The 25,290-nt window shown below is 41.0% G+C and overlaps 1 protein-coding gene across 2 annotated transcripts; it reads left to right on the top strand.

The window, feature by feature from the left end:
* Positions 1 to 10,202: 10,202 nt before the first annotated feature.
* Positions 10,203 to 20,402, top strand: LOC123756129 (coiled-coil domain-containing protein 124). 2 transcript variants are annotated; one of them, XM_045739166.2, is made up of 5 exons: positions 10,203 to 10,291; positions 11,778 to 11,960; positions 12,979 to 13,107; positions 16,656 to 16,792; positions 18,686 to 20,402. In XM_045739166.2, the coding sequence occupies exons 2-5, from the start codon at positions 11,802 to 11,804 to the stop codon at positions 18,876 to 18,878; spliced, it is 618 nt and encodes a 205-aa protein (XP_045595122.1). In that variant the 5' UTR covers positions 10,203 to 10,291; positions 11,778 to 11,801; the 3' UTR covers positions 18,879 to 20,402. The 2 variants fall into 2 exon arrangements, with proteins under 2 accessions (XP_045595122.1, XP_045595123.1); XM_045739167.2 differs by having other exon boundaries at positions 10,291 to 10,413.
* The last annotated feature ends 4,888 nt before the right edge of the window (positions 20,403 to 25,290 follow it).

Here is a 25,290-nt window from a genome sequence, read left to right as displayed (position 1 = left end):
GCCGGGTATTATGTACTCGTTATAATATCTCATGAATATTATCTCAGACACCATACTGATAGTCCTCGTGGATTTAACCCCAACTTAGTAGTCGAGATATATTATAAAATAATGAATATTATCTACCTTAAGGAAGCTCATCAAACAAAACTAGCTAAAAAAAAGTAATAGTAAAGGAAAAATATAATTTTTTATATAATTTGAGACAAATTATAAAAATTGTATATTGATAGAGGGAAGTTGGAGGTATGGATGAGGCTGCGAGGAAGGGCGTGTTGTCGAGGGAACCAGACCACGAGACCCAGCAAGTCGAGCGAGAAACTTTAATTAGGCTTTCGTGTGCCAAGGGGGAATAGGAGAGGGGAAGTTCACACGGGCGGATAGGAGAGGGGAAGTTCCAGGAGTGGAGGAGAGGGTGTGCCGGAAGGGCAGAAGGGCTGTTGGTCCACGTGTGCCAAAGACAGGAGAAGGGAGAGAGGGAGCAGAAGTACAGCAGTAGCCCCAGGAGTGGAGAAGCAGGCTGTGCCAGGAGTGCAGCAGAAGCAGAGTGTTCCAACACAGTACGACGCAATAACTCCACAGCTCGACTCTGTGCCTAGCACTGCGTCACATCACAACTCATAACACATCACAACTCCTCACAACAAAGGACCCTCTACATCACCACACGAACACGACACTCACAACATACTAAAACAACAACTCACAGTGCACGACGAGGCCACTCACCCGAGCAAAACGACACAAGATAAACCAAGCCCGAGCCAGCACCACACTACACCACAAATGAGCACCAGAGAAGAGCATCATGCCACAGCCCCGTCACACAGCACGCTTGTGTTAACCACAGCACAACACGGCCCGGCGACCTCACCGCCTTGCAAATGGTCTGCAATAACTTTGGTTTTATGTTTCCCGGACACTGTGAGTCTGGGGCCGAGGTCAGACGAGGTCGATAGTGACGTCACCAAGTAATCTTGTGGTCCTGGCGATCCCTTCCTCACTCACCCAAGTAGAGGTCATAATGTGGTTTTGTTTTTAGTCTTGAATAAACTGGCTCTAGACGTCGCCAAAACCTTTTCCCTGGCGTCGCCAAAACTACCTCCTGACGTCGCCAGAACCTTTTCCCTGGCGTCGCCAAAACTACCTCCTGACGTCAGTAAGCTTGTAAAGTCCCAGGTTACATCAGGTAAGATGGACCACAACTGCCTTACATCACAAACCTCGTGTTATTTAAGGTTATTAAGGCCACCAAAATACCTTACTGACCAACCAGCACGAATACTTAAGTCCTGGACTATAGTAAACTCTCAATATATACAACCAACAAGCAGGGTACACCTCTCTGTGTATACACCCCAAGAACGCTGTGTGGTATACTTCCTTAGTCTGCTGCCCACTGACTTATGGATCGAAGTCATTCCAGGACCAAGGTGAGGATTAAGCGAGAATGTTTCCCGCCACGCGAAGGTCAAACTGGCCATTGAGGACATAACTCAGGAATGGTGGTAAGGGGTAATTAGGTGCCTCAGACGCACCAGGCTGCCCTGAGGGTCGTTCATGCTCATAATCATCTAAGTTTATAATCTTCTTGCGTGATCTAATTGCTAGCAAAGTTAAGGGTTAAAGATGCAATTGTAGGGACCCATAACCTCGAAGAAGGGAACACAGAGCATTCGGAGAAAAACTTGTCATTTAATTCTGAATACGTATGAGTGTTCACTTATCCTACCATTCCCCTTTTTTTATGTTGTACACTTTATTACGCAAGGTTATAAAGCTACATATATAGAGATATTACAGGAGAAAAGTCAGGTGTACATACCTCTGTCAGGATGTTATTGTTGTTATAGATTCAGCTACTCGGAACAGGTTCCAAGTAGCACGGGCTATGGTGAGCCCGTGCCAGAGGAGAAGTCAGATGTATATAAATCTACAAATAAAGAGCGTTGCAAGCATAGAGGTCGGGTATATATACACCTGCAGAAGATGGCTCAGGCTTACGGGCTATTCATGCCCGTGGCACCTCTTGGGTGGCTTAATCTTTATCAATCATGGCTCAGGCATATATATAATTCTGCAGGGATAGAGGTTATGTGAATATACATTTGCAAGGTTAAATGTGTAAGGTTACATGTCCCTTGGAGACACACCTATATGTTCCCTACAGTCAGCCCTCTATATGTACCCTAAAGACACCCCCTAGGTCCCTTACAGAAGCATCTAGGTCCCCTCAGAGCACCTAGATCTCCTAGAGAGTCCCCTAGCTCCCCCTCAGAGACCCATTAGTCCCTTACAGAGGCCCCTAAATCCCTTAATGAACCTCCTAGGTCCCCTTCAGAAAATACCCTAGGTCCCCTACAGAGACCTTCAGGGCACCTTCGCACCCCATACAGCGCCTCCTACACCACACACCGCCACTCCCTACATTTAGCAATTAGTGGCGGTAAAGTGATCAGTCCACTGGGAGCGCGAGGGGACACTCCTGGTCACCCAACAAGGGGAAAGTAAAGAGTAACTGGAGACGTGAGCGTGCGAGGCTTGGGCGGCCACCACACGCACACGCGTACGCTACCCCCCCCCCCCCTCCTCTTTACACACACACAAACAAAACACACAGCGAGCGGGAAAAAAAGATGGTCAGGGGAACAGGGGCCAGCGATATTCGTCAGAAAGGGAAGGAACAGGGGCCAGCGATATTCGTCAGAAAGGGAAGAAACAGGGGCCAGCGATATTCGTCAGAAAGGGAAGGAACAGGAGCCAGCGATATCTCAGAGGAGAAGGAACAGGGGGGCCGCGAATATATGTCAGGCTTTGTCACTGTTGCTTATTCCTGCTCTCCCCCCCCCCCCTTTTTCTTATTCTTATCTTTCCACTTATTTTTATCCTTACAATCATCCTTTCCTTACCTTATTTTTACATTCATCTTTTTCTTACCTTATTTTCATATTCATCCTATCATTACCTTATCCCTACATTCACCTATTCTTACCTTATTCCTACATTCATCCTATTATTACCATATTCTTACATTTACGCTATTCTTACCTTCTCTTACCTCTCATCTTAATCTCTTAGCTTATATTTGCTTGTACTTCCTTGTCTTTTTTACGGGCTATTCATGCCCGTGCCACCTTGTTGGTGGCTTAATCTTCATTAATAACTCTTCTGTTCTATCACACGACTTGGTAATGGTTCAAGACGGACCGAAACGTCGTCGCTTCTCCCATCTTGTGAGTTGTGGTTCGGTCGCCATTAATTCCTTGTACCATAGGCTATGAATCTTGATACAACCTATCAATAAAAACCGGAATCTCTACGTGTATTTCCAGAATAAACATGGACATATATTTAGTGTGGACTTCCATGAGATTTGTCATTAAATCTTTTGGTGCTTATTATTCCGAATTCGGATAAATATTATCTGGATATTAATGATTTTCTGTTAGGTTGGAGAACACAATTCATATTCACTACAATCAAATAACCCTCTTAGTGAGGACGAGGGGCAGGGACGGATGAGGGGAGTGAAGAGAGAACAGAGGAGGCGAAATGATGAATATTAATGGATGAAAGGAAGAGTCCGCGGAGGGAATGATGAATTGGTCCAAAGGTCTTGTTGGTGCGGCCCGGGTGGTGAGCGCGCCTCCATCGTTATTGTGGTATAGAATGCGGTAGCCTAGTGGCCCAATATTTACATTTGTAAACTAAATTATTCGTAATATTAGGGGTTTATTTACATATTCATATGTTGGTATGTTCTTTGGTGCAAGTAATGAATATGGAGTTGGTTATTAGGGTTTGATTCTTGGGGCTACCGGTCTGGGAGGAACACGAACAAGGGGACACAGTTAAACCTCACGTCGCTAGAAGACAGAAGAGTTAGGGGGGATATGATCACCACGTACAAGATTCTCAGAGGAATTGACAGGGTAGATAAAGACGGGCTATTTAACACAAGGGGCACTTGCACTAGGGGACACAGGTGGAAGCTGAGTGCCCAAATGAGCCACAGAGATATTAGAAAGAATTTTTTTTAGTGTCAGAGTAGTTGACAAATGGAATGCATTAGGAAGTGATGTGGTGGAGGCTGACTCCATACACAGTTTCAAGTGTAGATATGATAGAGCCCAATAGGCTCAGGAACCTGTACACCAGTTGATTGACAGTTGAGAGGCGGGACCAAAGAGCCAGATCTCAACCCCGCAAGCACAAATAGGTGAGTACAGGTGGAAACTTAATACTCAAATGAGCCACAGAGACGTCTGAAAGAATTTTGTTCAGTGTCAGGGTAGTTAGCAACTGGAATGTGATGTGGTAATGTGGTGGAGACAAACTCCATACACAGTTTCAAATGTAGATATGACAGAGCCCTATTAGTCTTGTGGCTTCACCGAGTAGTGTTTAGCAAAACAGAAATGTTAGGATTCATTTCATAAAAAAAAACTCTTTCGTCAAATATTTCTAAATCCGTGAACTGTGCCCAAACATGCAATGGTGTCAATAAATAATGCAATTTTTTGATGTAGTGCTGAATATTTAGTTTCATAGGATGGGCGTGAGCGGAAGAGGCACGATGGGACAGAAATATTGGATCACGGATGGCTTTTGATGCACAAACACATTGCAAACACCAGCCTCGCCAGCACGTATTCTATCACTCATGCACATTCACCTGACAGATCTTTTGTCATGGCTGTTTATATTTCACTTTTTAGGTTTAAAATGGGGTTTCGTGGACTTCGTTATATCTGAATAACAATGAGTTTGTTGTGGAGCTAACCCAAATCTCAGAATATTCTCAGGTTACAGCCGATGACTGTTAGTCTCTTCTTAACTGTGTGGTTGATGGAGTTGGACTATGGTTCGTATTCATCAAAAATATTCCAGATACTACAAAAAAAGAATAGAGTGAACAACAAATAATAAATGGAGAGAACAACAAAGATGGAGCGGAGGGCCCCGCCGCCATCTCGTGAAGCAGAGCTTCCGTCATTTAGGATTACCTTAATATGATGGCATCGAGGGGAAGATAGGCAGCTCAAGTGGGGATTATAGCCATATAGACCCATTGAGCTCCAGATACAATAATGGGATATATATCCTGAACCCGTGTACGAGCAGCTGCTGGTAGAGTCATCAACAGATGTTAGAATCACGGGCAGGTCCAGCCTCTCTCATTATTTACTCTACACACCAAAATGTGCTTGTGTTACGGTAATCTCCTGTTTAGCAGTAGATCCTGCCTGTTCCTTTACCACCTACTCATCAACGTATCTGCATGCTCCAACATCAAGATTCAATAATCTTTCGTGTCCAAAAGTATTGTCTAGACGCACCTCCTCCCACCCTCCAAACTCTAATACCAGTGACACCTGCACTCGCTGTGTCGCCGGTTGATCAGACGCCACCAGCTAACGACCTCTCTCGATCGTTAAACTGCGCGCTTCTTGTTAAAACTCCAGAATGCGCGCCAAATATGACGTCACCGCCCATATATGAAACTCTGCCAGCGTCCTGAACGTTCACACAATTATAGTCCCGCTCCTGTGCCAGGTAAGCCCACTACGGGCTCACCATAGCCCGTGCTAGTTGGAACTTTTTGTTCCCAGTAGCTGAATCTTAAACAACGACACCCAGAACGTTAGATTACCCTTCGAGTGCTCAAAGCTGTAACATCTACTCTCGCCCCCGTAGATGACGAGGTGACGGTAGACGCACATAGCATTTTGTATAAAGTATTACCTTCTCCTTTAACGTAAATTTCACATGTATATATTTCTCGTTTGACTGTGTGTAAGCCAAGTGACTAAGGGGTTTTATTTTCATTAATTGTTATTTATCATTTTGTGTAAAATTAGTAATTTTTTGTTATATTTAATGTTTGAAGTTTTTATTCTCTGGTTTTTACCCGCAGCTCTCACACCGTAGAGGTGTCAAGCAATTTGTTTTACTTTGTTTTTATTAATATGCGATTGGCACAATACCTGACACAATAGCTGCTACTCTATTCCAGATTCTCGTCACACTTGTAATACACACATATATATATATATATATATATATATATATATATATATATATATATATATATATATATATATATATATATATATATATATATATATATATATATATATATATATATATATATATATATATATATATGTGTGTGTATATCACGAAAATAAACACGTGATTAAGAATGTGACAATGTCAGACCACGGAGGAAAAATGAAACAGGAATTTCCTTAAGTACTTTCGTATATTAAATACATCTTCAGAAGGTCCTTCTGAAGATGTATTTAATATACGAAAGTACTTAAGGAAATTCCTGTTTCATTTTTCCTCCGTGGTCTGACATTGTCATATATATATATATAATTCTGTGGCGTAGTGGTTAACGCAGTCGGCTCACAACCGAATGGTCTAGACTCTCGAGTTAAATTCCAGCGTCAGGGAGAGACGATTGGGCATTCTTCCTTACCTGATGCAACCTCTACCGCTGCACCACCCTGATCTGTTATATTTTACAAGGTCAGTGTGGTATAGTGGTAGAAGTCGCGGCTGGCAGTCTGTGATTTCAGTCTGTGATGTCTCTGTACAAATAATAATAATAATAATAATAATAATAATAATAATAATAATAATAATAATAATAACTGGTTATGAAAGGTAAAAGCGTGGGTGAAAAATTGCCCATGAGCTGAGCCCAGCTTAGGAAGCCATCTGGAACTGTCCTGGAAATTGGAAATACTATCCAGGGTGGAGGAGGAGAGCTTAACCAGCCTTCCCTGGAGGCGCCGTGACGCTCGCTTGCAGTCTGTGGGATAACCTGTACCCCGATACTCTCATCATACATGTTATGAAGTATATCATGGACACCTGCTGCTGAATACCTGTCAAAGCCACTGTGGCCCCAACTGTGTGTGTTTTTTTTTTTTGGCAGGGATATTCCTGCGCGGGGCCTAAGCCTCTGGCTGGCCCACTAAGTGTTGCTTGTTTCTGTTTTACTTGGGCGGAGTGTTAGTATTTATGACTCGTATGGTCGCTTCTGTAAGATTTTGTCCCATGTGTTTAACAACTTCTGTTGAATCTAAGTTGAAATCTTAATGGGTTTGTAACTGTGCACTGTGTTAGATAATGTTCCAGTGGTCTGTTGTGGTTGTAACTGTGCACTGTGTTAGATAATGTTCCAGTGGTCTGTTGTGGTTGTAACTGTGCACTGTGTTAGATAATGTTCCAGTGGTCTTTTGTGGTTGTAACTGTGCACTGTGTTAGATAATGTTCCAGTGGTCTGTTGTGGTTGTAACTGTGCACTGTGTTAGATAATGTTCCAGTGGTCTGTTGTGGTTGTAACTGTGCACTGTGTTAGATAATGTTCCAGTGGTCTGTCGGACATTTCCCCACAGTGCTGACAGCCAGCTGATGGTGAACTGTCTCTCAGCCAAATCAGTCAAGACCCATATCAGAAGATATTGAGAAAAATGGCACATCAGATAACAACCGCGAGCGCCCCCGGCCGCCCCCGGCCTCCCATAAAACTCAATTACAAAACGGAATATATATTGTAGAGAAATACAGATCCATACAGAAAAATGGGATCCAATTTTCTTAGATTGATTGTTGACCAGACCACACACTAGAAATTGAAGAGACGACGACGTTTCGACTTGAGAATGGTCCAGGACGGACCGAAACGTCGTCGTCTCTTCAATTTCCAGTGTGTGGTCTGGTCAACATACTTCAGCCACGTTATTGTGACTCATCGCCTGCATTCTTAGATTGATCTTAGATTGAGCGCTCAAAAAGCACCTCTTTCATTTTCTGGACTATTATCCATTAGCTACTGGGAACAGACGGAAGATATAGAATTATATATAATAATTCTAGTAAAATAGAATTATATATCGCCTGAATAGCAATCTCATTGGATAGGAGCATTTTTAAGTCTAACTCTTGGAATATCAAATAGGTATTTGTTTCTGGTGTGGTTATCTTGAGGTTATCTTGAAATGATTTCAGGGCTTTAGTGTCCCCGCGGCCCGGTCTTCGACCAGGCCTCCACCCCCAGGAAGCAGCCCGTGACAGCTGACTAACACCCAGGTACCTATTTTACTGCTAGGTAACAGGGGCATAGGGTGAAAGAAACTCTGCCCATTGTTTCTCGCCGGCGCCCGGGATCGAACACAGGATCATAAGTCCAGCGTGCTGTCCGCTCGGCCGACCGGCTCCCCGGTGGTGCCCATGGGTTCTGTTACAACCTTCTAGGAAGCGTTGAAGGTCAGGACTGACATTACAGTTCAGAGTTTTAAATATATAGAGTACACAAGAGAGGATGTGCAGTGACTTAATATCTAACATATTCAGAGATTTGAGTAAGGGTACCGAGTGCTGTCTGGGGCCAGAGTTAGATATTGTTCTAATAGCAGCTTTGTGTTGGGTAATTAGAGGACGTAAATGATTTTGGGTAGTAGAGCCCCAAGCACAGATACCATATTTGAGATAAGGATAGATGAGAGAGTAATAGAGCGTCACCAGGGCAGGGCGAGGAACATAATATCTGATCTTAGAAAGAATGCCAACAGTTTTAGAAACTTTTTTTGCTATATTTAGAATGTGTCCCTGGAAATTCAGCTTGTTATCAATGTGGACACCAAGGAATTTACCATCAACTTTACTACTGATTTGTATATTGTTTATTCTTAAATTAATTTTATTTGAGGATTTATTACCAAACAAAATATAGAAAGTTTTGTCAATGTTAAGGGTGAGTTTGTTGGCAGTTAGCCAAAGATGGACTTTATTTAGCTCAGTATTCACTGTGACATTCAGAGCAAGAGGGTCAGGACTGGAGAAGATGAAAGTTGTGTCATCAGCAAATAAGATTGGTTTGAGGTGTTGAGAGGCATTTGGAAGGTTATTAATGTAGATGAGAAAGAGGATAGGGCCAAGTATGCTGCCCTGTGGAACACCGATGTTTATAGGTAGTGTCGGAGAAATGGAATTATTCACATAAACATACTGGAGCCTGTCAGTAAGGTAGGACTGAAGGTATTGCAGGGAGTAACCTCTGACTCCATAATGATGTAATTTAAGAAGAAGGTTTTGGTGGTTGACAGTGTCAAAAGCCTTACATAGGTCCACAAATAACCCAACAGGGAACTCATTTTTATCAAGAGCTGCATGTATCAAGTTAATCATACTAATAAGTGCATCGTTAGTGCTTTTTTGGGGTCTGAAGCCATATTGACAAGAGCTTAGTATATTGTGTTTGGCTAGATAAGAGTAAAGCTGCTTGTAGGTTAGTTTTTCAAATATTTTTGACAAGTTTGGCAGAATTGATATAGGTCTGAAGTTGTTGACATCAGTGAGATCACCACATTTATGGACTGGGGTTACTCTCGCCTTTTTTTTTTTAGAATATCTGGAAAAGTTTGGAGTTCAAGTGACTTGTTGTAGACAAGTGTACATGTTTGCTGACATTTAATATATGTACAATTAAAAATATTTTTAAATAAATGCAACTCCAGAGTTAATTTGTTCAACTTTTTTCAACTTTTGTGAGTCTCCACACAACCAAAATTCGCTTAGATATTAATAATCCCTTGATTATTAATCCCTTGATTATTAATAGGGGGTATTAATTAAAAGTATCAACACAAAATAGAACACGAACAATGGGTATAAATGGATAATACTAATGGGTAAATACTGGTTTGGTAACCGGGTTGTTGATATGTGGAACCAATTACCGCGTAACATTATAGAAGTTGGATCCCTTGATTGTTTCAAGCGTAGGTTAGACATTTATATGAAGGAGTTTATATGAATGAATCTTTGTATTTGTTGTATTTGTAGTTTGAGTGGATATACACATAGGAGCTGCCTCGTATGGGCCAATAGGCTTTCTGCAGTTACCTTCATTCTTATATTCTTACAAGAAATACTGCTACCAGAACATACTAATATATTGCTAACGACAGTAAACGTCGATAAACCATACATGTTATTAGAGATATTAAACAAATAAATCCATGCCAAAATTACACTGAAAGCGACCCCCAGGATTTATTTCTAGAATTTCCGATAATCAGCTGAAACAAATTATTTTAAAGTATTACCCTAGAAACTTGTATTTTAATAATAAAATGAATCCTAATTGACAATATATTGTTTGAAAATATTTCACTTGTCCTTAAAATAAATCAATGGTTGAGGGTGAAGTGAGAGCGGCAGGAGAGTTTGTCAACTGTGGCGGCGGCTGTGCCAGGCGGAGATCAGACTCCAGGTGCGTATTGTGGCTCTCCTGGCCTCCTGCCTCCTCCTCTCTCTCCACCCTCATCCCATACAAGTGTACACCCAGCCATCTACGGGGCAGAAACGGAGCGACTTAGCGGTTTTCTTAGCGTGGCAAGAACCTCTTGGGAGATCTTATCGTACACTATATTCGCACACTGGATGTTTTATTTCCCTGAATTTACCTGAGGGCCATTATCTCTCTTGTGGCCTCGACAGGAAACCTGCGGCCTGTTAGGGGTTTCTCACCATATTTCCTGATGATTTTATTGAGATGGATCTTGATTTACAGTAGCGTTTTGGCTTCGACGGGTAGGCTGTTCTATTATTTGGTATAGCCTTATGGGGAAAAAGTATCTGTTTTGTCCTACTTTGTTGCTTGTTAAGCTTGAAACCGTTGTGCCATATTTGTGTTACATCAGATCTTTTAACTAAGTGGTCTGGACCGATATCCTCCAAATTGTTCAGTATTTTAAAAGTTTTGATGAGATGAGCCTTGTCATGTCTGGTTTGTAGTGTTGTTAGCCCAGTGACCCTCGGCTGTTCCTGGTGGGATACTTGACATAGTTATGGAAAGATTTTTGGCACCTGGTGTTGAACTTTCTCCAGAGCAGCTATATTTTTATATTAATTCATTATGTCGGGGGGGCAGGAAGCCAGAATGTAATATACACATTTTGGCTTTTATCTAGGTCCCCCCATCCCCCCAAGGCCGAATGCAGGATGCAAGGATGCAACCCCACAACAAGCTGACTAGCTCAGTATTACCTACTCACTGCTAGGTGAACAGCAGTAATGTGCCCAATCATTTCTGTCCCGCTAGGGATTCGAACCTGGACTTCTCGATTGTGCGTCAAGAACGATCCTGACAGTACTACCGGGACCATTCAGTCCTCCTTCATATGTACAGGTACTGTACTTTAGACTTGTATCGAGGTCCCCCAAAGGTCAAACTACTGACCTTTCCCAGGATGCACCCTTACAACAGTTGCCTAACTCCTGGGTACCTATTTACTGCTAGGTGAACAGAGCATTAGATGAGAGGAAACATGTCCAACCATTTCAGTCCCACCTGGGAATTGAATCCAAGATCCCAACTTTGAGTCGAGGGACAGGAAGTTAAAGTACTTAGGCATATTTTAAGACCATACCTCTAGGTAAACTACCAACCTTCTGCAGGATGCATGCCATAGCAGGTGCCTAACTCTTATATACTATTTACTCCTAGGTGAAACATTACCTACTTCTTGTCCGTCGAATCTGGTGAGTAAGTCTGGCAGCTTGGAAAGTGTGTGTTCCAACTGGAGATTTGCTCAATCAAGGTTCGTTGAATCGAGGTTCCACAGTACCACATGTGAAGACCTGGTCTCTAATGGACAAAACCCAAAGTAATCCTTACAACCCAATAAAACTACATGACTTATTATCAGAAAGTTAAGTGATAATATTTTTGTAATTTATATTTTGTGCATTAATAGTTTTCAGGAGTTGCTAGTTAGAAGATGCCCAAAAAATTCCAAGGAGAAAACAGCAAGGCAGCTGTGGCCAAGGCTCGGAAAGCTGAGGCTGCTGCACAGGAAAAGCTGAAGAAAGATAAGGCTGAAGAGGAAGCATTTTGGGATGATGATGACAAGCAAATTAAAAAGAAATTAGCAAGAAAGGTAAGTACAGCAATTTTCATTTGTGTTAATGAGTTACACCACTCGGTTGCTCTCTTGAACAAGATTTTGATAATCCCCAGAAGAGCATCATTCACAATCCAACCTGGCCTCTTACAAAGAATGTCGATTTTTGCTCATGTGCATTACATAAGGCAAAAAATTGAAGTGGCTCACGACAGTGATGTACTCTCCCATTTTCTGTGTACGGTTCTCTGGTAGGTTAGGAGAGGACACTTTAATTTTACCATTTTCTTGACATTGGGAAACCTTAATAGGATGGTGCTGCACAGTTGGGGTGGGTACTCAATCTGCTCCAAAATGGCCTCTTAAGGCTCATTCAAATAACTCAAAACCTTTTTTAGCACTGCCTGTACTTGGCATCACGGGAACTGCCAAGAATCACTTTCACTAAATACAAGTTGGCCTGCATAGATGCTACCTCAAACCACCACCAGGTAGCAGCACCAGTATGACAGTGTGACTTCTCCCTGTGCAGAGAGATGTTCAATGCACATTCATGGCATAACTTTATCAGGGTTATATTTGTAATTATGTACTGTTTCATTAAAAATAATTACTGTACATAAATTTTGTTTCTGCACAATCTCATAGTTTCGTAAAGTGGCATTTAAGCCATTGATTCATTAAGCCTATCTGTAAAATACTTGACAATAAATGTACTCACTAGTTTTGCTTGTGTGGGTTGAGCTGCGGCAAGCATGTGTGTTGTGGTGCTGTTGGTGTTCTTATCACTGGTAGTAGTGACAAATTCTAACAGTACAGTGTTCATTTCATTGCTAATGTTCAAATAATTTTGAATTTTTTCCTTCCAGAGTTTCATAATTCATGTGATTGTAATAATGTATGTTCTGCATATAAAATATACAGTATACTGTACTAAAAATTTTCATAAGCTTATATGCTTGTGTTTTCTATTGTATATCAGGAAACCTGTATTATGTGGTACCATGCCAGTGAATATCTAATTAATACAAAATTTAATGCACTGTGTTAACAGGAGGATCGCGATAAGAAGCGCCAGGCAGAACTGGAAAGAAAAGCTCAAAATCGAGCTTTAGCAGAAGATGAAGTGGCAGAAATAGTGCCTAAACTTCCACCGCAAAAAGTGACCGCATACCAGTTACAGGTATGGTTTATCTTCATTATTTTTATGCTTCCCACGTTCACAGGGTGCACGCATGCAGAAAATAGGAGAGTAACATAGGAAAGGTGTCTTTCCTTTCTAAACTTTCCTTTCAGTCATCACATTGTTTCTGCTATCCCCCTCCTCCTTCACTCCAGAATGTCTTTTCTGGAGATGCATAATGGTGGCTCCATTGCTAGGCCTAGGAGTCCTTAATAGCTTATTGGAGAGAAGAGGTCAAAACCTGGGCCCCCCCCCTCCCTCACAGGCACAGGTAGCAAGGGGATTCATGATCACCCTCACTGAAGAAGTAAACCCCCAGAAATGAAGTGAAGCAAAACATGACTGCAAATTCACATACAGTAAACCAACAATGCAGCAAAGAACTCATCAGGTAGTGGTCAGCTGTTGCCAAGGGGGAGTACGAAAATCGGTAGGGAAATTAATTCGGAGGAGGACTCACTATCACTTCAAGTTGATCTAGATAGGGTTTTGAAATGGTCAAATGATTGGCAAATGCAGTTTAATGCTGATAAATGTAAAGTTCTGAGGCTAGGAAATGATGATAGAGTTACAAGATACGAGCTAGATGGTGTTGAGATTGCGAAGTCGGATTGCGAAAGGGATCTGGGAGTTATGATTAGTTAGAATTTAAAACAAAAGGATCAATGCATGAATGTTCGTAATAAGGCGAATAGGACACTGGGATTTATTAATCGAAGCGTTAGTAACAAGACACCTGGTGTGGTTCTTAAGCTATATCTTGCTCTGGTTAGGCCCCATTTAGATTATGCAGTTCAGTTTTGGTCGCCGTATTATAGAATGGATATAAATTCACGAATGGATTTGAACGTGTCCAACGTAGGATGACTAAGTTAATTCCCCAAATTAGAAATCTTTCATATGAAGAAAGATTAACAAAGCTTAAGTTGCATTCACTGGAAAGGCGAAGAGTTAGGGGTGACATGATAGAGGTTTACAAGTGGATGAATGGACATAACAGGGGGGATATTAATAGGGTATTAAAAATATCAACACAAGACAGAACACGAAACAATGGGTATAAATTGGATAAGTTTAGATTTAGGAAAGACTTGGGTAAATACTGGTTCAGTAACAGGGTTGTTGATTTGTGGAACCAATTGCCGCGTAACGTGGTGGAGGTGGTGTCCCTCGATTGTTTCAAGCGCGGGTTGGACAAGTATATGAGTGGGATTGGGTGGTTATAGAATAGGAGCTGCCTCGTATGGGCCAATAGGCCTTCTGCAGTTACCTTTGTTCTTATGTTCTTATGTTCTAACTAGTGGGTGGATCATTTGTGAAGCATTGCCTGCATTGTTTGTTCACTTTATGTGAACCTTGCCATTCACCAAGGGACCTTAGGGGGCCAGGTTTCTTTGGCGAGGCTGATCATGAATTCCCTGCTACCTGTGTGTCTGTACAGGGGCCCAGGTTTCTTTGGTGAGGTGAGGGGTGACCATGTATCCTCTGCTACCTGTATCTCTGTAAGGAGGCCAGGTTTCTTTGGTGAGGCTGATTATAAATCCCCTGCTACCTGTGTGTCTGTAAGGGGGGGGGGGAGGCAAGGTTTTAGTTTCTGGTTTCTGGTAAGCTATTAAGGACTCTTGAGAACTGATGTGTGACTACTGTGAGCCACCAAGACCACTCCCAAGAAAGAGGCATTTGATTACATTCAGCGCTGTTTTTTTTGTGTGTGTGTGTGTGTGTTGGGTCCCTTAATAAGTTCCCATGAGCCTTTCTTTCCCAGGAGTATTGGGAGTTTCAGTTCTGGTGACTGATAAGTGAGTGGGAATTGGTTGAGACTTCAAGTGACTTGGACATTTCAAAGTTAGTGTTGTTCATATGTAACAGTGATCATTTGGCTTGTTTACCTCAAAAATTGATTGATTTCTGTGGTCAGTAATATAACATGTAAATTTTTCTTGGTTTTAAGTTGATCTTATCCTGAAGTTCCCATTGCCTTGTAGAGCGCTGGATTCTGGTCTTGGCTCCTGGTAAGTCAGTGTAGGTCTCAGAGGCTTGGTGCACCTCTCAAGGCTTTGCTTTGCCAGGGTGCAAGCTACAAGGATCTACCAGAAACCTCACCAGAAAAGATCATTTCGTTATGTTCCTGCTTGATACCTGGTTGATGGGGTTCTGGGAGTTCTTTCACTCCCCAAGCCCACCCTGAGGCCAGGAGTGACTTGTGAGAGTTTGGTCCACTAGGCTATTGCTTGGAGCAGCCCACAGGCTCACATATCCATCACAGTCCATGGTTGTTCCAGGAATATTTCTTATGCTCGCTGGGAGGATGTTGAACAACCGTGGACCTCTGATGTTTATACAGTGTTCTCTGATTGTGCCTATGGCACCCCAGCTCTTCACTGGTTCTATTCTGCATTTTCTTCCATATCGTTCACTCCGGTATGTTGTTATTTTACTGTATAGATTTGGGCCCCCTGGCCCTCCAGTATTTTCCACGTGTATATTATTTTATATCTTTCCCATTTCCTTTCTTGTGAGTAAATTTGGAGAGCTTTGAGACGATCCCAATAATTTAGGTTCTTTATCGCGTCTATGTTCTCTGTATTCCCTCATTTTCAGCAATCTCCTGCTTTGAAGCAGGAAGTGAGTACTGAGCAATACTCAAGATGGTACAGTACAAGTGATTTGTATAGTACAACCATTGTGATGGGATCCCGGGATTTGAAAGTTCTCATAATTCATCTTATCATTTTTCTGGCTAACACAGTATTAGCTTGGTTATGCTCCCTAAATGTTAGTCGTCAGACATCATTATTCCTAAATCCTTTACATGCTGCTTTCCTACTATGGGCACATTTGATTGTGTTTTGTACTCTGTATTATGTTTAAGGGGTACAAAACACAATCAAATGTGCCCATAGTAGGAAAGCAGCAGTTCAATTCTTAATTTATAAGTCATGCTCTAGATATGTAAACTACTTAAACCATTTCACCGTTCACATGTATTTCATACAAAATTTCCTTCTCTCTACCTCCATAACTTGAATTTTGTTCATATTAACTTTTAACAGCAGCATCTACATCTTTTTCCAATATTGTATACTTTTCTAGTACATCTAATTCATTTCAAATTATCTTGGCCACCTTCAAGAATACATCCATGTGTATATTGAACAGCCAAGGTGACATTCATGGTAAACATCAGTATTAATATCAAACTAATCGCTCATTGCATCATTAATTCTTACATATGCACTACTTTTTACATAGAAACTTTTCATAGCATTTAACAGCAGTGGTCCAACACCATGTATGCTCACCTCTCTCCCGAGGCCTTCTCTATTAACCCTTGAGCTGCAACATTCAATAAGTGTCATCGCTAAACACACAATTCTCTTTCAGTCATTGAAGCAGTGGACATGCTGCTATAGATGCATTACTGGAATGTGGTGGTGCTTTTTTCCTAGAGAAATTATTTCTAGGAAACAGCGACAGAAAAATAAAATATAAATATCAGCACTGCCCATATTTTTGCCTACCTTCAATTGTATAATTTAACTTTTCAGAAAAATCGAGAAAAACAAGAAGCAGAGAAAGAATCGATTGAAACACACTTGGATGTACCCTTGGTTGAAAACCTTAATAGAGACACTGATGAAATTGTGTCTGCAAGTGGTATTGATGCTGCATTATCTGCTTTGAGGTAAGTAATAAATTGTAAAATATTCTACTACTGTATTTGCAAATAGCAAATAGTAACATATGTTATCAAAAGTTGGCCATGATTGTTAGTACTGCACAATAATCTAAAATCTATACCTTTAACATGCATTTCTTATTTCATACTGTTAAAGGTATATTAAAATTAACACTACAGTTTAGCGATCTGATGATGTGTTTTAGCTTCATTCGTGGCTTTGTGGTAATCAGTCCAATGACCATAAGAAAGGCCTTATCTTGTCTTAAAATTTTCAGACTTTTCTTCTTTAATCATTTTATCCAGTTTCAAAAACAGCCTCTTGTGGGGAACTCTGTCAAGAGCCTATTTTAGGTCCATATAGACAGTCGACCCAACCATCTCATTCCTATAGAATCTCTATAGCTCTATCATAAAAACGAAGTAGATTTGGTACGTAGGATCTTCCTATTTGGAAACCATACTGTCTGTCTGTTATTACGTCCTTAATATCCTGGTGTTCTAGCCATTTAGTTTTAACAAATTTTTCTAGTGTTTTGACTGCCATGCTTGTTAATGCTGCTGGTCTATAATTTAGAGGGGTCTTCTCTGCTACTGTACCATTTTTGCAAAATTTTTAATTTTGTGTGTATGGGGAGGTGGGAAAATATCTGAAGACATTTCCATGAGCCATGTTATACCTTCTTGCCAGTTCTGGTATCACTATCCATAGAACCATATGTCTTTCTCATTCCCCAGGTTGGGGTGCCAATTATCACAAGTATGTCTACGTATTGGCAGGGTATGCAGCTAGGGACATATATGAAATGACAGCTCGAGCATAAGCAAATCGGCTAGTATTGCTTGATTACATGCCCTGGTGCTATCTCTCTATGCCCTGGGGCAATGCTTCCTCACCCAGGTGCTGGGTTTGTGATCTTAGCCCAAGGCTGTATGCCCGGCAGTTCACAGGCTGTACGACTTTTGGTTCTCAGAATGTGGATATGATGGTTTTCTAGTACATGCCTGTCATTTTCCAGGTGATTTAACCTAACAAGTTGGTCTGAAATGATACTTGTTTCCAGTGGGCAAGGGTGAGTCATAGAGGTTGGCATACTTGTAGACGATGAGTCACAATAACGTGGCTGAAGATATGATGACCAAACCACACACCAGAAGATGAGGAGACGATGACATTTTGGTCCATCCTGGACCATTATCAAGTTCATTATCAAGACAATTGACTTGATAATGGTCCAGGACGGACTGAAACATCGTCGTCTCTTCATCTTCTGTTGTGAGGTTTGGTTATCGATGGCATATTTCTTGAGGTTCTAGGCTGCCAGTGAGGTAAGCTGAGGTAAACTATCGATGAAGCTACCCAGAACGTGGCATTTCATTACACTCGCTGCTCTGTTTTTGTAATTTACTGTTTAATTTTTCCATATGGGAAGCTAGGTGCTTAGGAAATTTACTTAATAAAAATGTTAATTGATTCTACCTATTTTAACATCAGAGTAGCTTTCAGACTTCCCAAGTACTGTATGTGTTTTGGTATCTTATTCTTGTTTCATACTCTGTATTCTATCATTCTCTGCACTTACATATAGTACTTTGGGAATTAAAATGATTAGTATTGTTATATAAGGGCATATAAATGGTCATAACTATGTGTGTGCTTTTCTGCGTTAAAGCTCAAACGCATTGTGCTATTTTTGCCCGAAACGCTATGCGTGTTAGTGGCTTTAGGTATTGTATGCACTAGCTCTATCTGTAAATATGTTTGTAACTCATCATCTATGTATGTACTTTTACCTGAATACAAAATTTGAAAAATTTGAATTTGAAATTTTGCAAAAGCTACATATTTACAGTAGATTCAGAATACAGTTTACTTATGCATAACTTTTCGTATTGCAGTGTTCCGGATGACTCGACAGACCGTCATCCAGAGAGGAGAATGGCTGCTGCTTTCAAAGCCTTTGAATCAGTAAGACTTCCTCAGATTAAAAAAGAGAATCCTAACTTACGACTGTCACAGCTGAAACAGATGTTAAGGAAGGAATGGCAGAAGAGCCCTGAGAATCCCTTAAATAAAAGACAACTTGAATAATAATTCATTAATGCTAAAATTACTGCAAATAATATGACTAGCCAATGGTTGTTTGCTTTTAAAAGTGAGTGAAAGGAAGAATCTTTATGCAAAGACAATGAAATTAATAAGTTATTAGTGCAGCTGCTGGACTATACTGTATATCAATAGAAAGCATGTGGTACTAATACAAAATTATGCTAAATTTTGTTATGGCTAAAAGTATACAGATTTATCTAGTAATGCCAGAATTCCTGTCACAATATGCTCAAAATTTGAAACTCATTTTACAATATGAAAAAGGTATGCTAAATACAACATACATATTTCTGCTAAGCAAAACTAAGACAACATCAGTCATGCTAAAGTCCTGCTTACTTTTTATGTTTTTCTGAGAAAGTTTAGCATGTTTCCTATCATCTACAATTAAGTAACCAGTTCTGAGGTTATTAAAGCAAATGACCTCAAGTTCAGTCCTTGGCTTGAACACTGATCTTGGCAGTTCCAATAAAATGTGGTATCCCATTATTATGGTGAGCTGATGTTAATGTAAAAGTCTTCCCTTGATGTTTTTCTGAATTGCTTGCCACATTTGAATTATTTTATTAAAGTATATGTATACAGGTAATTCCTGGAAACTTAATCATTTTAATAGAAATTTGTCACAAGATTTGAGGCTAAGTACAATCAATTAGCCTGCATTCACTTTGATATGAATAAACAGGATTTCATGTAACCCAACCACTTATTCTGACACATTTGGTACATCACAAACGTCTTTGCTTCATGCAGACGACGAGTCACAGTAATGTGGCTGAAAATATGATGACCAAACCACACACGAGAAGAGGAGGAGACAACGACGTTTCAGTCTGTCTTGGACCATTATTGAGTTGATTGTCAGTCGACCTGATAATGATCCAGAACGGACCGAAACATTATCCCTTCCTCATCTTCTGGTCTTTGCTTCAGTTTATGAACTGTGGCTTTAATTCTACATGTCAAGATCCAGCAATGAGCTGTGGCTTCGCTTCACAACCAAGATATCGGGCCAATTTGGAGAACACTCAAGTATCATTGCCTATTACTCAAAGGCCACCACACTAATCATATTATCTTCATTCAGTTGGCATAACTACCAGCAACATCTACAGCATTACGACAGTGTGAGCGTAGCTGTTACCCTCCCATAACCAGCATATGGTGACAGTGGGAGCATAACTTAACCTCCAATGACCTGCATTTCCTTTACTTGAAAGCAGTTTTACTCACTATGTGTTTGACATCAGAAAGTTAGAGCTACTCGTGAAACTAATAGTATAGGTTAGATCAGTCAATAATCATTTATTAATGGAAGGCTAATTTTATTTTCTGGCTGCCATAATTGTGTAAGCACGGGACAAGTGTGATGATTATGACATGCTCAACCACTAGTGAAAAACTCTCTTCCTCAGAATTCTTTTAAGTTCTATTTATATTTAAGAGTACAAATTGCAGGAAATATATGTTATATTAGACAATTACAAATAAAACAAAAGGGATTCATGGTAGTGACTGAATATACATGTATCAGAACAAACAAGTCAGTGCTCCTAACTCACTGTTGCCCACCTTACAGTCTACATTTAAAAAATCTGATAATATTTATGTGAGGAGTAAAGAATATAATGTGACAAACTAAAGCACTAAAGTCGGCAAATATTAAGTTTTCCAGGAATGATGTTGGAACATATGTATTAACATGTTCACAACTGCAAACTATACTTAATGTTGACCTGATATGTTTTCGTTGATGTAATGTCATAATAATCATTTCTGATCTAGGAGGAATAAGACACCAACAGCATGGGGACCTATTTATTTAATTAATAGTAGAAACAAATAAATAATTTTTGCAGACCATGTTAATGAAGCAGTTAACTTGTATAATTTACAACAGCATAAATACATGTATAACTTGACTACACTACAACAACTTAATAGCATTAATACATATGCTTATAGCCGGTAACTAAATAAAACATGGTCTGCAGAACGCCGAATCCTTATTAACTATGTGTACAAGTAAGGCAAACGTTTAACATAATTTTAAAGTAGAATCGGGGCTTATAGAGTAGCATATAGTGGCCTAACACATGACAGAAATAATGCGCCAATCCCAGACATAATGTGAAATCGTAAATTACCAGTAGATGTAGAATACACCGAGAGGGCAAATTTAACATTACAGTACTCTTACAAGTCAGAGTAAGTAGCTGCGGACAGCGTAATACTTAGGGGCCGGCGCTGCACCCCCACTCCGCAGAGCCAGCAGGCCAGACCACCCCCCCGAAGGGCGAGTGCCCGCTGGCCGCGGAATGTTTTCAATGTGGAAGCATGATGACATCTTGCCTGACGTATGAGTGAAAAACGTCACTCTCTCTTGCTCCAGACACGCTCCGCTTCGCAAGTCAAAAGAAAAAAGGATTCGGCGTACTGTTGGCCAACAGACCACCTCCCCTGCTACAAACACGCTTCGCTTCGCAAGACAAAAGAAAAACTTAGGACTTTTGTGTTCTTGGGACTTCTAGAAGCTATGGAAACTACGACTGCTACCACAATCCGTGACCCCACCCAGGTTGAGTTTAACTTCGTGGGCCCTTCAACCTCACATGCTGACCAGCTAGGGGTGGCCTACACTACTCAACTTTCTACAAGGTAAAGTGGTATCTTATGTTCTAAATGTAAAGATAGGTCCCTCCCAAGTGTCGGCGTGTGCCCAGCGCTGTTCCCCATGCGGCCTGTAGCCGCTCTAGCTAGGCCATGCCTAGGCAGGACATTTTATGCAGCCACCAGACCTAGTGTCCGCTGATTAAGACGAAATTCTTATGCAGCCTTGCCCTCGCCGCTAGCTTGCCAGAATTATTGTTCGCCAGTTAAGCCCGGGAATTTTTGTTCAGTATCCTCGATGCTGGTTTGCCGGAAATATTGTCCGCCGGTTAAGCCCGGAACCCTTTATGCAGCTCACCACGCTGCTGAATTGCCGGACATATTGTCTGCTGGATAAGACGAAATTCTTATGCAGCCTCCATTGCTGCTGGATTGCCAGAATTATTGTCTGTTGGTTAAGCCCGGATTTTTTATGCCTCCTCGCTGCTGGATTGCCAGACCTATTGTCTGACGGTTGAGCCCGGAAATTTTATGCAGCTCACCACGCTGCTGGATTGCCAGACAGATTGACTGCTGGTTAAGACGGAATTCTTATGCAGCCTCCATCGTTGCTGGATTGCCAGAATTATTGTCTGCCGGTTAAGCACGGATTTTTTATGCAGCTCTCCTCGCTGCTGGATTGCCAGACCTATTGTCTGACGGTTAAGCACGGAAAATTTTATGCAGCTCACCACGCTGCTGGATTGACAGACATATTGTCTGCTGGTTAAGACGGAATTCTTATGCAGCTCTCCTCGCTGCTGGTTTGCCAGACCTATGTCTGCCGGTTAAGCCCAGAATTATTATGCAGCCGCCCTCGCAGCTGGATTGCCAGACCTATGTCTGCCGGTTAAGCCCGGAATTATTATGCAGCCGCCCTCGCTATTGGAGTGCCAGACCTAATGTCTGCCGGTTAAGCCCGGAATTATTATGCAGCCCCCCTCGCAGCTGGATTGCCAGACCTATGTCTGCCGGTTAAGCCCGGAATTATTATGCAGCCGCCCTCGCAGCTGGATTGCCAGACCTTTTGTCTGCCGGTTAAGCCCGGAGTTACTATGCAGCCGCCCTCGCTATTGGATTGCCAGACCAAATGTCTGCCGGTTAAGCCCGGAATTTAATGCAGCCCCCCTCGCTGCTGGAGTGACAGACCTTTTGTCTGCCGGGTAAGCCCGGAATTATTATGCGGGCGCCTCGCTGCTGGATTGCCAGACTTATTGTCTGCCGGTTAAGCCCGAAAATTTTTTATGCAGCCTCACTGGCTGCTGGTTTGCCCTGGCTGTGGATTGTCCCTGGCCGCTGGCTGTATCAGTTTGATCGCTGGTGTAGCAGGAAGTAAGTAAGTAATTATCAAAAGAAGACACCAAACCGGGAAGGCTATCTAGCACCATCAAATACGCAAAATAATCAGAGGGCGCTAAATATCACCAAGGATGCCAATACGAGAACAAAAACGTATAAGGCGAACGATATCAAAAGTATCAGAGTCACCAAGAGTTCTATCGAGGGACAGGTGACCGTGAGGGGCGGTCGGAAAGCAAGACACACGCTCATCCTGGAAGTCAGGACATTCAGGAAGTCCCACCAACGACGACTTCAGATGGACTCAGTAACCAATTTTGTAATTTGCTGCTCTGAAAATCTCCCTGGACAGACGCAAGGACCCATTTTCACCACACCAGAAATAAATATCTCTTTGACGTCCCCCCCAAAAAATTGTTTTTTTTTATTCAACAGGTGCCGACGCTCCGACTGCTGCCGTTACAGCTGATCTGCAATCAGCAAATTCACGAGGCTGATAAACGTACCACGCATTCGAAGAACAACTTACGATGGAAACCGCTGTATTGGACCTTATATTTCTTATATTTATTATTATCCTTATATTTATGGAGTCAGTGCCGTCCGGACACATGCATGTCAAAGTCATGATTTAACTTCCTTCGGACAAGATTAAGTTTTTTATCTCCAGCATTAAGATTATAAGCTGTGGTTTACACATTAAGAGGTTATTCTTTAATCCGATCTTATACTTATCTTACGCTTAACGCATCTTAATTAAAACTTTAATCGCAATAGGTAAATCAATTTATTTGTCGGCCTGCATACGGAGGACAACATGGGATGGAATTCAATGTAATCGACTCAGTTAATTTTAGACTGTAATGGACGCAGTTCTTTGCGGGCTGTATGGCACTCAGTTACCACAATTTTAATTTGTTGTGTGTGTGTCTCTCCGGACACAAGCAGGTCTCAGTTATGGTTTAAAGAACTGTTTTTCTTATATTCATTTTATCAGGTACTTATACGTTGATATGTTTTTCATATGGGTCATATAGTTATTATATTGATTACTTCGGAGTAATCAATAGCACCAATGTAACGTACGATTATGTTACGTTGTTGGGTTTATTAGATTCACAGTGTTTAGTGAGTTTCATATTTATTTAGTAGTCCTGGATTCAGCAGTGTCGCAGACGTTGAGACGAAGCCTGGAGCAGAGCAGGACCTCTTTCACTGGATGCCTAGCTGTAAGATGAATTTTTTTAGTAAAAAAACAAAATGTCCTCAATGTTTAAAAATTTACAACTAAACAGTGTGCTTAAGTACACACAAGCAATTAAAGGAGGTCATGTAACATTGACATTTCAGTAATGAATGTAACAAAATAATACCTTCATTACAAAACAATTCTACTGCAAATATAAAACAAACATAATATTTACAAGGGTCAAAAAGATTCTTAAACTTATACAAACTTTGACAATGTTCAGTATATGTGCAAAAGTAATATATATGAAATGTTGAGATTTTTTATTGTTGTACAAGTTTAACAATACAGTAATGTAATAAATTGTAAGTACAGAGGTACAGTACAAGAATTTTTATGTATAAACAAAATTGACAAAATTAGCTAACTAATAGTTGGCCCACCACGTTGAGGTCTGCGACTATCGGGCCAGTCCAGGGTTAATCGTCCGTCAAAAACTCTGCTTTGACGTTATGTGGAACCCTAAACCACGCACCGAAGGTTACTTTGGGATTCCCGATGATAGCTAGGTTATCACCGTGAATCATGCTCACCCGGAGGTGATATGCTGACGGCCACCCACAAGGAGTGACAGGAGGTAAAAATAAAAAATAATGCAAAACTTAAAATAAATTAATGGTTAAATAAACAATAAATAAAATAATAAGTGCCACACATGGATAACCAAGAGAATCCAAGGAAATCACATGCATGTAAAATGGTGTAAACTAAAAATAATTAAATAAAAATAAGAATGTGCCTCCATGTAGAAAGGCTTCTTGTCAACGACAAGGTTATAAGCATGAAGCTTAAAGTATTGTGATAACTTTTCACAATATAGGATGCATGTCATATGAGGGAGCAAACAAATTTAGGTCTCTAAAATGATGTCCCAGTAGTGTGAAGGTGCTTGTGTCCAAGCCCTTACAAGTTAAAACCAGGAGACAATGGGAAAACCATATCTCACTGAAAATAGTGAAGCATCAAATGGCACTGCTTTAAAAAGAGAAAAAATAAATGCAGGCCGATTAAAACCATTAGCTCCAAGAAGAGACTAATGAAGCTAAAATGCTTAAACCTAACCAGCCACAGTCAGAACATTAAAACCAGTAGGTTAAGTGGCAAAGAGATTCAAAAGCTAAGTTTTATCAAACCTAGTTGTGACATTGTGTCCTGTAGCACAGTAATTTGGTTCACAAGCAGCAATGCCTGGGTTTG

Source organism: Procambarus clarkii, chromosome 36, assembly GCF_040958095.1.
Source record: "Procambarus clarkii isolate CNS0578487 chromosome 36, FALCON_Pclarkii_2.0, whole genome shotgun sequence".
In the NCBI taxonomy this organism is placed as follows: Eukaryota; Metazoa; Arthropoda; class Malacostraca; order Decapoda; family Cambaridae; genus Procambarus; species Procambarus clarkii.
The sequence above is the reverse complement of the archived record's forward strand: the minus strand, read 5'-3'. Positions and strand labels throughout refer to the sequence as shown.

Bases quoted from the DNA above. Each gene is read 5' to 3' on its own strand.
- LOC123756129 (XM_045739166.2), top strand. From the start codon at position 11,802: ATGCCCAAAAAATTCCAAGGAGAAAACAGCAAGGCAGCTGTGGCCAAG. The intron at 11,961-12,978 runs GTAAGTACAGCA...CTGTGTTAACAG, and splicing joins AAAAGAAATTAGCAAGAAAG to GAGGATCGCGATAAGAAGCG. The intron at 13,108-16,655 runs GTATGGTTTATC...TTAACTTTTCAG, and splicing joins TGACCGCATACCAGTTACAG to AAAAATCGAGAAAAACAAGA.